The 13664-nt window shown below is 46.2% G+C and overlaps 1 protein-coding gene across 1 annotated transcript in view; it reads right to left on the reverse strand.

Annotated features, from left to right (window-relative positions):
• Positions 1–313: 313 nt before the first annotated feature.
• Positions 314–13664, reverse strand: part of KCTD15 (potassium channel tetramerization domain containing 15) — a gene marked incomplete at both ends in the record, with an annotated part of 36246 nt that continues 22895 nt past the window's right edge. Inside the window, 3 exons of the mRNA XM_084269888.1 lie at positions 314–469; positions 6070–6375; positions 12984–13128. Coding sequence (XP_084126014.1) covers positions 314–469; positions 6070–6375; positions 12984–13128 — 607 coding nt within the window. The remainder of the gene's footprint in view (positions 470–6069; positions 6376–12983; positions 13129–13664) is intronic.

Below are 13664 nucleotides of genomic sequence, written 5' to 3' on the forward strand. Positions count from 1 at the left end.
GTTCTGCAGGTGTCCAGTCCAGGGGCAGGGGGCACGGAGCTTTGCCTTTTCCACCACCACAGCTGTTCAGCCCAAAGTATGTTCCCAGCAGGCCTGGTACGCTGAGCATGCTCAGGAATTTCATCGTGAAAAACAGACAACTGGTTTTTCAAATGCATTTCATGGCTGGCTATGTGACAGGTAGTTTCAGAATACCACTAATTGGCAACATAAAGTCAAAATCCGTTTGCTAATACTGTTTCGCAAATCCTTAGTGTTTCACATAAGGGACTATTAAACACTTCTACGGTTAACAAAGGAGTAGGGGTAGGGTCTAGTCCAGGGGCTCCTGTTTTATTCTGATCGTTGGGGTGGGTTGTGGTCGTCTGTCTTCGCGACACAGCACGTATTCACTGAACTGAGAGGAATCCACCCCACCACCGCACGAAGCTGCCACGTTAAATCCCTTCTGAAATAATCTTTCGAGCACCTGCAACGTGGGGACAAAAATCAGGTTAATATGTGGCAAATTTTAGTGATAAAAGCATTCAGGAGCACTGGATCTAAATGATGGATTTAGAAGGCTTTCCAGTCCTTGTTGAATGAATATTATTCAGCTATAATTCTATAACTTATTCTTAAATGACTACACTGTGATTAAAGTCTCGCTCTCAGCAAACCTCTGTAGAAAACAAAAATTAATCACGCAAATAAGCACTCTGCAGAGCTGCTCAGTACATTATATAGTAAAATACTGGACTGTGCTGATATTGATGCTATCTCTTACTGCTTATAGAAAGCAACAGCAAGTTTAAGTCATAATAAAACGTGCACATTATTCATTAGTAATATGAACAGTCAGAGGCTGGGAACAGTCAGAGGCTGGGAACAGTCCTCGGCTCCTCCCTGGCAGGGGAAATGTGTTAGTGGTCTGAGCAACACTTCCACCGGATCTTCATGGAAATCACAGTGGTGATTTTCCCTGGCTGGAAGGGAGTGCTGCTTCTAGCACAGTGTGGCAGGGATGGGATGCGGAGCCAAGACGTGGACAACAGGGAAACGTTCCGGTCCAAGGAAGAGATTAATTTCTATTGCCCAAATATGTATTTTCTCTTTCACCTTCTAAAGAAAAGTTGGTGCAATTTAGATGCATGAATTTAAGGAACCCAGAGGCAACTTTAATTTCTGAGACTGTCACACAGCACATTACCCTAGGATATACGGATCTTGGCAACACGATCGGGGCCGTGTTTTCACATGGGTGAGTGTGTTGATATACGGTTTCCCAGCAGAGCAGGACACACACAGACTTCCCTCAGCGTTAGGTGAGAGCCGATGCCACAGCTACCTGTGGCAGATCTGCAACGCAAGATCCAGCGGAGGAGATGCCGTGCTGCCTCCTTCCCACTGGCAGCTCTGGAAACATGGCTCCTGTGCTCTTCTCTGCTGATCAACAGGGAGCAGCAGCCTGTACTGCTGCCTGACATCCTCGCCCGAGGTGCCATGTCCACTGCTACTGCACGTGGGCCCACCGTGCTGAGAAGTGAACCCAATGGTGTGCTAAACCTGATGACCATGGTAACACCAGCATCCCCGTGTGATGGCCATCTGCCACCCGCAATGACAGGGACCAAGGTATTCAAAAACCTGTCCACTCCCCCTAGAGAAATATCTAAGCGACACACACACCTTCAGATGGAGCCAGCTCATAGCTTTTGTGGCTTTACCTTAAGAACGAATTTTCTTCCTGCTTTGGATTTAGAAGCCCCAGCAGCAGTTACACCTGCTGCAGCAGCACGCAGAAGCCCTTTGCTGCAAGGCCCAAGCTGCCTGTGTTAAAGATCTGCACACCAGACCTCCGCCCTCACACACAGACCCCACGTGAGGCCACAATGCATTTCTCAGTGCACCATTTCTTTTGCCTTGAATGTTGGCTTTGCTTTCTCCAGAAACATCACTTTGGAGTCTTTATTGCTGGGAACTGATTTAAAAAAGATGACTGTACCCAAGGCAGACGTTGTAGTGCAGCACAAACCAGGGCAGCAGCGCTTGCTGGCTTTAATCCGTGGGAACTCTCCTTTGAGGTCACCCATGTTACCCATCTGTGTCTTAACCCATGGTTTGGGGTTTTAGTGTTAGCCACAGCCCTGTACTGGCCCTGGCTGCTAAGGACAGGCGAAGGAAGGAGCTGCCCTAGCACAGCTTTGCCTAAGCCGTGCTGAACCTGATGGAAATCAACTTGCCTGAGGAGCTCTGCCTGGCCTTGGGACACACGGAAAGTCGTGTCTGCCAGTTCTCACTGACTTTTGCCCTGATTTTTGTATACTTTAAGAATGCTGTAGGACTGAAAGACTGAAAAAGCACCCCAGTGTATGGAAGCAAAATGACCCTGGAGAGAGTTAAAAATAAGGGTGGGGAGAGTGGGCTATCAAGCTACATTGAGAGAGAGCAAGAGAGCTGACAACTCTCGCCCTTGTCTGGGCTGTGCAGCTCACAGGACAGAAAGGGGATGCAGACGTTGACACTTGCCGGTGGCCCAAAGGGAAGGCAGAAGTTTGAGAGGGAAGGAGGAACCAGCCACCACCATGCAGCTGTTCCACAGGCTGCTGTGTACACCAACTAATTTCTGTATCCTTCTTCCTAGAGTGGGCAAGATGAAGTCAAAAAGCAACCGATCTACAGGAAAGGAGACTGCTTCCATTTCACTGGATAGACAAACAGGATTGACAGGTAAGATTTCAGACAGAGACATACAAAATCCTTGCTAAAAACATTTTTAAATCAATTTGCTTGTAAGACAAAGCCAAGCATGGGGGTGCCCTTGGCTTGCCTCGGTCCAAAGCTGGGGAAAGGTGCGTGTTAACATAGGACTCTTCTTTACCGAGCCAGCGCTCCGCAGCCACACAATCCAGGTAGACATTACACCTCAGAGCACCACACACAGAACAAAGCAATTCATTTTTGCTACCTACGCGCTCGCAGGACCCGACTGCAGGCTATAATCTGGTGTAAAAACCTCAGGATCATCAATTTTCTCAGCAAGAAACAAAACAGGCCAAATCCTGTAAACAACGCAGAGAGTGTTTAAGTACTGTTGAGTTTTAAACATAACTTGGATGAGGTTGAGCTCAGGTCTATGAAGAAAGGTTCCTGAGGCTGCCTCCATGCGCGCTGAGCACCGGTCTGCATGTGCCAGTGCCAGTGCCTGCCCGGCACGAAGCGGCACGTTGACATGACCAGGGTTCGGTGCCGTTTCCTGAGCGTGGCTCTACGGGCATTACTTCTTCTGAGGTAAGATACCGACTGAGGGAAACCAGCAAGTGCCACTGAATCAAACCTGAGCTACTCTCCTTCAATCTCCAAAGAGTACCTGCCAAAAAGTAAATGGGTATCAGCTGTCATTCTCCTGCGTAGGGACACACACAGAGAAGGAAACGGTGGGTTTGTGCTTGGATTCCATATCCTCTGGCTGCTGGTACTCCGAGCACATGGGGATACAGACTCAAAGGTTTTCCAAATGGAAACATGATACTTTCACTCACTACGTTTCATTTGAATTTTGCAGAATACTAATGAATACAGTCTTAATTATGAAGACAATGTTCAACATACACAAGCATGACAGGAATTTCTCTAAGGTCAGCTCCTGTATCTCACTAGAACCTGTTGCAGAGAGTTAAAAACTTGTGTTGTCTTAAGAAAACTCTACACCTCTATGTATTACAAACGATGGGCGTTAGATTAAGAGCTACTGCATTTTCGTTTGGCTATGTGTGTACTCAGTGTTGATATTCTTTGGTTTATATGCCTGGTTCTTGACACAAAACAGTTAATGAAAATATTTTCCAAGGATTGTGGTACCAAATACATTCAGCAGCGCACCAGGGAGACAAGAAGGGATGTGTCTTGGCAAACAGCAGGCAGACTTACCGTGCCACTCTGCGATTCTTTGGAAATGCTCTTCCAACCACTGCCCCTCATAACCTGTCCCCCTTACATCTGTGCGTTTACCTCACTGTACTTCTAACTTAATATGGTGTTGCCAAAAGACCCTGGGACAGGGAAGGGCAGTGCCCATGTGCTGACCAGAGTCCATCAGAGCCGATGATAATGAGCCGCTGATTTCATCAGCCTTTGACCTCAGAAATGCATCACTTTCCAGAATGTGTTTGAAAACACTTTCTATTAATTATATAGTAAAATGATGTAATTTAGAAAAATTATGTAATTTAATACTATTTAGACTGTAGACTCTTTGACAGTTTTTTTTCTCAATATGAACTTGTGAAAAGACTCTTTGATTCTGCCTGATTTTCAACTGAATTCAAAACACTCTGAAATAACAACAATAATTAGCGTTCAGCTTTTACCCCAAGCGCCCGTTTCCTACCAGTATGCTGCTCCGGATGAAACAGAGCCAAGCACTAAGCCATGTGGGTGCCCAGTGCTTTGACTGGCTGCTTGCAGTGCTGAGCCCGCCAGCAGCTCGCATCACCCTTTATTGTTTCAGTTATTCTCATTTCTGACACGCATCGAACAGTATCGCACGGGCAGCACGGCTGAGACACAAACCCGCTTCCCTATCTGCCCACCTTAGCTAAGTCTAGCTGCTCCCTTCTCCACCCAGCACAGGGATGAATTCATCATTGCTCCCACTGCCAGCAAACGGATCTGCCTCCGACCCACCTCCAACCTTCTATTTTTGGGGCAGCCTGCCCTAAACCTTCCCAGACGTGAAATTGCAAAGGACTGTGCAAAATTAACCACAGGCAGCACACGCTTAAAAGTTCAACCAAATGAACCACTTGGGACTCTTGCACCAGGAATCTCCCAAACCAGCTGGCTTCAGAATGGTGTCAGGCAAAAGTGCCCATTCGTGCTTGAGGGAAAGCTGCCAGGGATGGAGCCCTCCGCGTCAGACGCCGGTTGTTAGAACCACTCCATCTGCCTTCACCAATCCCCATAGCTGTGCATCTCCCGAAAATGTTGTCAGCCGGCAGCCTGGGAGATGGAGGGTGCCTCAGCTTGCTGTGCAGCAACAGCACAGGGACAGGAGGCTCTAGGTTCTTGCCCTCCCTTGCTATTATGCCTCCCACCCAAGTCTGGCTAGCCTGTCCCACAGGCCAGCTCTTCCGTGGGCATGTGCCTGCAGGGAAGTCTATCAAGACCACTGTGGCCTTTCCCAGAGCCTGTCTGCAGGGACAGCACCTCTGAAAACACCCCTCCATAGGCTGATTCCACTTTCCATGATACAAGTATTCTTTGCAGCCCATTTTAAAGGCGTGCACAGAAAAACCAAGAGCTCTGTTTTGCCCTTGTTAATTAAGGCACAAGTTAGCAGCATCATCAACAGTGTTGCTTCCCTGCAGCCCAAGGACAGCTACAGCACCAAAGCTTTGGCCACAGTGGCAGTGATCCCTTGTGAAATGGCATTTCTTGCCCATAAGGCTGCTGCCTAAACACAAGCCACATATTTATTTCCGCTACCATCCACCTATCTGTCCAGTTATCTTCTTTTGTTTCATATGTTTAATTTTAAACCTAATGTCAAAACTCTGAGTGTAAAATGAAATACATTTTGTTTAAAATACTCTGGGCAATTTTTATAGAACATCCTTTTGAAAAAAAAAAAAAAGTGCAGAGATCAATTTTTTTAAGTCCATCCCGCAGGCACCATCATTTAATTATGAGTGAGACATAAATTATGCATTTACACATTGTTGCATTTTCTATAAAATGGTGTGGAGATTTTTTTTTGTAGTTTTTGGAACTCTCTTTTTCTTCCTGGGGGCACTTTGGAGGAGAAAAAAAACCTGCTGCAGGCTATACATTGATGAAAAAATTAGCATTTATCAGTATAACACCATTATGAGACCAGCATGGCACTAACATACACAAAATCTAAATCTATTTTTCCGCTTAGACTTAGGAAAACCTGAAAGACTGTGATCTCACCAGGCAGAAAATGTCTCCTTGCAGTGTAAGCACTGAAGGTAATTGGGCAGAAGCAAATAATTTGCATATAATTGAACAAGAAATAATAAAAAAACACCCCAGCAAACGGATGAGCCAGCACGGAAAGGGCATTACCTGCACTGAATTCAACCGGCAGTACCCGTTCAGAGGAAACCGAATGACGTGGGTCGGGTCCTGGTTCCAGCCCGCGTTCACGGAGTTGCACATGACGTCCCCGGTCTCCGGGAAGATCTCCTCTATTAAAGCCTTCTCCCCGCTCAATGCAATTCTCTCCCCCAGATCTGGAGTCACTCTTACGACCAAGCAGTCACAAGGCTGGAAATGTTTCCTTTGTTCTTTCTCTTGTTTCCATCGCTCAAGTTCCTTAATCATTGGCTGCAGCTGGTAATACTTTGCTTCTTCATATAAAAGATTAAAGTCCTGGGAAAAAAGAGAAAAAAAGAGAGGGAGAGAGAGAAACTAGAAATGCTTATGGTTCTCTTTTAAAAATGAGTATTGTTCCTGTTTGACCTACTTAGGCTTCTGTATTGTCAGCAAGAGTGCAAAGGCAACAGGTATCCACATACTTTGTCTTCGTCTTACACCTACACAGAAAACCACACCGTGTTAGTGTTGAATCAATTTGAGCTGACCATGAAGTTCCCATTGCACTGAATTAGTCTTTCATTTATTATCCCACAAGCTCAATGCCAGAAGGATTTACTTTTGGATTAGGAAATCAAAATAACTGGCTGCAATAAGCCAAGCCTGCTGATGTAAGAGATGTCCTGAGCCCAATCTTCACTCTTGGCCTCAGATATTCAGTTCTGATCTTACAACAGAAGATCCTGGGCTTCACTGTCACCTCTCACACACGTTACAAGATGGAGATGCCAGTTCAGCTTCACTTCTCACCTTCTTTGCTGAGATTCAGCTGCAGCAACTCAGGTGCTCCCTGTGTTTTGGGCTTATTCACGCATTTACAGTGTACTTTGGAGTGTGGTATATTGGACGGAGGAAGTCACCACCCCGCTGGCTGGAGCTCAGCTGTATGCTCCAACAACCAACAGAAACAGTTCTTCCCAGTCATTCATCCATCACCTCCACTGGACTTTTGGGGATTTCAAATTCCCAATCTGAGCCAATACCTGGTACCTGACTGAGATGTCTTCTGCACATCTTCTCTGATAATTCCTCATCAGATTTCCAACAGATTGTCCCACCCCAGCTGACATGCGTGACAGTGTGTTGAGGCAAAGGATGTCAGCAGCCCCCGGACCTGAAGAAGCAGTGGTGTCGACTGGACCGAGTCAGAGAAGAAGGGGAGGGGAAAACACCCAAAGATGGTTTACACCCACTGGACCCACTGCCTCCCCCAGCCTCCTGAAGGGAAGAGGAGCAACAGAAGCACAGCAGCAGCTCCTCTCTGCAACGACCTGCCGTTTGCTTTCCTATCTCCTAGGCCTGTTTACAGACGGAAAGGCTGCACTGCAGGTATCCTGTGACTTTTGTGGAGCCTGGACATAAAGGCCAGTTCTCCACCACTGCAATGAAATGAAATGAAAAATCACAAGAATTAAATGAATCATTTAGTCTGGAAAGAAGGGCATAGCAAGAAGTAATCAAGAAACAGGCACCAAAACTACATGAAAAGTATCAGCAGCGCTGCTGCTCCAGGACTCAGGAAAGAGGGGGTGTCAAAGGCCAACGACTGTGCAGCACAAAAAGGTGGGACTCTTTGTACTGGCTTGGAATTAACCTGTGAAATCTGCTGCTGCAGGAGATTATCAAACTAAAGCAGTCAGCTGTGTTCAAATTTGGCACCACAGACCCACCGCCAGTAGTGGAGAGGTGCTCCTTCACCCCAGGGCTGCCTACAGCCTGGAGATGTATGAATATTCACAGTGACACCGGCAAGGTTATCAGTTACAAAAGGGACATTCCATGCTTTACATCTCTTTGATGTCTGTTAAGGCTGAGACAATACGCTCCACTAAGGGAGGAAAAAAGGACAAAAAGAGAGAAAAGACTGATAAGAGCAAGCAGGAAGAAATAAGGGCAACAAACAGGCTCAGGAAGAGGAGACCAAAGATCAAAAACAACAGGAAGATTAAAGAAGCAGCAGCATCCCTTGACTGAAGGTATTTTTCCCCTTCCTCAAAATCAGCACTCCAATGAATCATCACTGCTTTTCTCTGTCCACCAATGAAGCTCCCTGGTTACTGAGCATGGGATTGGTTTTAAACCGATGGGGATTAGTGGCTGAAAACAAAAACCAGTCCCTGCCCCAACCTTGCTGAAATCTTTGTACAGAACACTGGAGCAACACAGTCCACCACTTAACTGCAGTCACTAGAGAGATGTGTGCAGGGGGATATGAAACGTTCACTGGGCATCTGCTAGTCCCATGTATCTCTTTTTTGAGACAAGGAAACCTGCAATGCCAGGGAAAGATGTAACATAATGCCAGGAGTGAATGGGATCATCCAGTGCTTACTGAAAGCAGCCGAATGTCTCCTGCTGTTTTCAATAGGTTCTGAAAAAACAGTTTTAAAATATCTGTGTCCATGGACACTACAAAATAACATATTATTTGTAAGGTCAATCGATTGAGTATGTGCTAAGAAAACTCAACAGTAAAGCCCAGAAGAGGTGGTACAGCCATATAAAACCCAGTCCTTCATTTCCGAAAGCAAGGAGAGGCACAGTGCTCCTGAGGCTGGATGCAAAGGCCATTACATTTGTGAGAGTCTTTTCCACTGACTTTTGCTGGGCTTTGGACTAGGCTGACAGTATCCTGAATCATGGGAGCTCAATGGTCCAGCACCCCCAGGCCAAAATAGCAATGCCATAAAGCACGCAGAGCCAGGATCACACCACCTCTGCCTCCCCCACAGCCAGCTATTAGCCCACTGCATCAAACACAAGTCTTTAGTGACTCCCGCTAACCATCATTTGTCCTAAATAAACAAGATACATTTTATATTCTGATATCATTTGGGGGTAAAACAACCAGTTTTCAGATGAAACAGCTCTTCTGCTGCTGTTCCCAGGATACGGCCATGCTTCAGACAGCCGTGTGGAAACCAGAGCTCTGCTGCAGCATCATGTGCTCTGCAGGATGCACCCAGTCATAAACTGCCCAGGTGAAGCTGAGGTGCTTGGCTTAGTTTTTGGAGTAAGATCCTCATCTTCACGTCCGTTCCACACTCAAGTTGAGCACAAATACACTGGGTAGGGTTTTGCACCTGGAGGAAGGGGTTTGTAACAGAAGATGGGAACCTGAGGTGTGCCTGTGCAAAGAGGCAACATGCACATGAGGCACGCTCTCTGCTAGACTGAAAGGGGGGAGGGACATTCCAACCTCTGATTTTGATGTTAAGTACCACAAAACCCTTCAGGAGCAACCATGAGCCTTTAACTTCATGTGGCCGCTGCAGGAACTAGTGGGGAAGTTCTGTCAGGTCACCTGGAAAAAGGAGCAGATAGCCAGGTGGGATGCACACAGCCTTTCTCCACTTCTCCACTTCTGGAAAACATTTAGATCTCATGGGAAAGATAAACAGATCTTCCAAAGGTGCAGCTTTTTGCCTTTTGCAAAATAATTTTCTGCTTATGATTCAGTAGAAAAGCTTTTTTCTGGTTCATTGGCTACATTCTGCAGTCACCCCTGACAAGGGTGACATCTTCCTGGGGAGGGGATGGGAAGTGTGACTGCAAGGCCAGTTACGCTCCTGTTTTGACATCAGTGCCAGTAGGTCAGTAAAGATCTGCGATCTACCAGCAGAGACAGCCAGCAGAGGCTGTAAAACCATGTCTCCTGTGAACCTGATGCTGCTCTCTCAGTACTAAAGAGGTCCTTTATTTTTGTACCTAGTGCTGACTCCTGAACAAGCCGAAATGCCTCTTTCTGCACATTTTTCACTTGTTATTCTTTGTTGCACGAAACAACAAACTGTCACCCTGACTCAATGTTTCCTTTAAATTTTAGTGCTGTGAAGATCTGACTCCTGGCTACGAGAGGAAGTTGCTCACTTCTACGATGACAACTGCGCCGATCGCTAAGGTCAGTTTGAGAGCACTTCAAATTAGATGCAAGCACATTAACTTTAAAACAATAATAACAAATTAGCATGCCAGCCTCATGGTTCCGGTGCTACAGGTGACCTTTATAATGCATATGAACCTCAGATGTCCTGTGCATTTGTGCTTCTTCCCTCCTTAAGACTGAGTAGTATGTACACATTGCCTACGTCTATTTTTGCTCCATGATCTCTACGCAGAGGGTGAGTCTCAAATAAGTAGTTATGATGGGTCCTGGGTTTGCCTGAAGTTATGTACTGGCAGCAAAGGGGACAGGTGCTGCTCATAGATGTCCTGGGGAAAACACCTCTGATGGTGATGGGAGGTCAAGGCAGAGACTATTTGAGCTGCAGAGGAGCAGCAGCTCCTGTGCCAGTCACCCCCTAACTCAGCAGCATGGCAGAGCAGGGACGCTCTGCTTGAGGACGTGGTACCCAAGGTGTTGTGGTCCCACATGTGGGACTTTTAAGCGGTGCAGGAGAGTGAGCTGGGGGCAGGTCTGGGCTGCTCGCCATTGCCTCGCTCAGCACAGGGTGGCTACAAAGGAGAACCAAGCCAGACAACTCAATGGTAATTTCTCAGCATACTTCCTGTGGCTTAGAATCCCCCCAAACCAGGAAAATGGTATCAGCTCTCAGAGTGTTGCTTCCAGCAGGGAGACCTGTCAGATACTAAAGACTTTCAAGTTCTGGCTTATTAGTACTTGGAAATGTAATTAATATTCACTGTAAACACACCAGTCAGACTTGATAATAAAGAATCACTAGCCTAGGAACACATACCCCACTTTCTCTGCATTTCAGTGTTAACTTAGTCTGAAAACAACACTTAAATAGCAAACACAATAACGCTGGTGCAGTACTAACATTCCAAACTTTCCAAAATAACCATCTGAGCAGCAATTCCAAGTTGAAAAGCAACTTGGCTAAACCTTCAGGCTAATAAACTGTTTGATTAAATTAAGGGGTAAAAACTAATAAATATTCAAAACACTTGATAATGCTTTGTTTGACATAAAGAACATTTAATGCAAGTCTCACTGGAAAACCTGTCAGGTTTTATACCTTAAATAGAGTTTTGCATTTAGAAACACCAAGTGATTCCATTTGCTGCCTTTGATTATTGTCTTCTGTCACTTTAATCATGCTGGTAAAATTACACGATTTCTGTGAAGTCAAATCCGTTTACAATGCAGTTTTAATATAGCTTTGCAGCACATTCTTCTATGCATTTTTATTTAGTTACTCCCTACCTAGCAATACTTTGCTTTGTTCTTGAGCCCTCATTAGCCTGGGGTTTGCTCTAAAGCTCTCCCAGGGAGGAACTAAATAAAATACAGTTAACCCTATGCAAAAAGATGGTCTGGAACAACGGACGGAGCCTGGGCACAGCGCCGGCTCTCCCAAGTCTCTCCCAGCCCTGCCAACGGCTCGCTGCGCAGACAAGTCTTTGGCATCCACCATCACTCTCACCTCCAGGCTCTTACTGAATCCTGCAGGTTTTGTTTCACAGCACCTCTGAAACCTGGATGCAGGCTGAGGCCGTGATCAGCTCTTGCCCTCTCTTCTCACGCTTTCCTGCCCTACCAGATTGTCCAAAATGCTGCTGCTAAAGCATCTCTCTGGCATTTCACCTGTACCACTTCCCCATCCACACACCCCCTTTACCTGATCCATCTTACAGCCACACAACTGGCCTGGTCATTGGCTTCACCCCTACCTGTGCGTTTTCTCTCATTGCTCTGTGAAAAGCTGCTCTCGCATCCACCCCGTAGTGCTCCGCTTCCCGCCCTGCTTCGCAGCACCCCAACCCACAGGCCAGCCTCCCTGACCTGCCTGCCGCACCCCAGAAAGGCCAGTGCTCAGAACAGCCTCCCTGGCCTGGAGCTCTAACACCACCCCTGAATGCCAGAACTTCTCCTTGCCTTGGGACTAAACGTGTGCTCCTGTCGCACAGTGCGCCTGCTCAACATTAACGGTGAACGCTGCCACGCCAAGGTCAGATGCAGTAACACTTAGGCAAAAATGGCTGAGGAGCAGTTTGCAGCTTAAGGATCAGCTGTACTCCAAAGCTAGAGCCACCACAGCAACCACAAATCTGGACTGACTCAGTCATGACTGGCCAAATTATTCTGCCAACTTAGCGCAACATGCAAAGTGAAATCTTACTGCATGGAGCAGGAACTTTCCTTTCCAGCAGCGCTCCACGTCCTCTAACTCTGAGCAGATCCCCATTCCCATCCTGATTTATTCATCATTTCATCCTGGAGTCAGTGCTTTTGTTCAGTCTTGTCATCTACGGTTTGGACACTTTTGTCTTCTAATTGTCATACATAAGGATGACAATGTTGCAAGTTTCATAAGTGTAAAGCCAAATAAACAAGGCCAGGAGGAGAGTGTTCCAACAACCGGGGTGTGCACAGCAACAACCAGCACCATTATTTCACAGAAAACATGTATTGCTCCTTACAAAGACATCTACCAAGAAGATCACTTCCTGAAATCAGCACGATATCTGCATCAGCTATATCTAACACAAGTTCTCATGGGCTTTTAAGGGTGTTTCTTTTTTGTACCAACAGAAAAAGACTTACACATTTTAAGTCCTCTAAGTATCAAATGTAAAACAAGTTCTTTCAGAATCTGAGCGTTAAACCCGGTAAGTGCTAGTTGCTGATGTTGCTTCTTAATTGTTGTTATACCCTGATAAATAAGCTAAAAATGTGAGAAAATACAATTAGTTTAGAAAAACTGATTTTGCCATAAGCTTCATCGGTATCCATGACAACCATTGGTCCATTTATTAAATAATAGCATCCCTGGTGTAATACACAAGTACTAAAAATCCTTACAGTAAACAGCAACATTTAGTTAAGTGTGTTTAGGTCAAGCACACAAACCAACCTTCACCAAAACAAATGACAGACTGGGAGGAAAAAATGGATTGCAGACTATAGCTTTCCTTACCTTAAAGTCATCTGGGAGCAGTAGCTTAGATGTCCTTAGGAAGCTTAATATATATCTGAAAATTTCACCATCTCGATCAATGAAATAATGTTGTTTTAAACTGTCCAAGACAATAGGCTCTGTGCCATTAAACAGCCGACTTATTCTGAAAAAAAGGAAAGAAAAAGAAATGGGCAAAGGAGACAAAATCTCATTACGCCCTCGGGGCTTAAGAACACCCAGCCCATTCAGCCACATTCATTCACTGTGCATAAGGTATCGCAGAGGCTTCATTTGGTGACAAACACAAACAAGTGCAGGAAGACAGATGCCTCAGACATGTGTGTGTGCACCTGCACGTAGACACACACGAAGCACCTGTGCATGTGCAGACACAGGCGCACACGCCAGCAGCCAGAACACTGCAGCAGCCTTCGGACTAAGCTCATGCTGCCCCAAATCTGGGGGCCTGTGACCCTGGCAAGGTAAGCGCCTGTAACACGCTCACCCCACGGCTGGCAGAGTGGGCCAGTGGTGACAGCATGCATCACTAGCTCTGTTACACATCCCTGCCCACTGTGACTTGCTAAGGGAGAAACGAATGGTCACTTGGAGATGGGTTCCTGGCCAAGAGCTTTTCCTCCAGCTTGGCTCTCATTTTGACCAAACGCCATCAAAGCCTTTCCAGGCTGCCTACACACT

The sequence above is a fragment of the Gallinula chloropus genome (genome assembly GCF_964237585.1).
Source record: "Gallinula chloropus genome assembly, chromosome: 13".
In the NCBI taxonomy this organism is placed as follows: Eukaryota; Metazoa; Chordata; class Aves; order Gruiformes; family Rallidae; genus Gallinula; species Gallinula chloropus.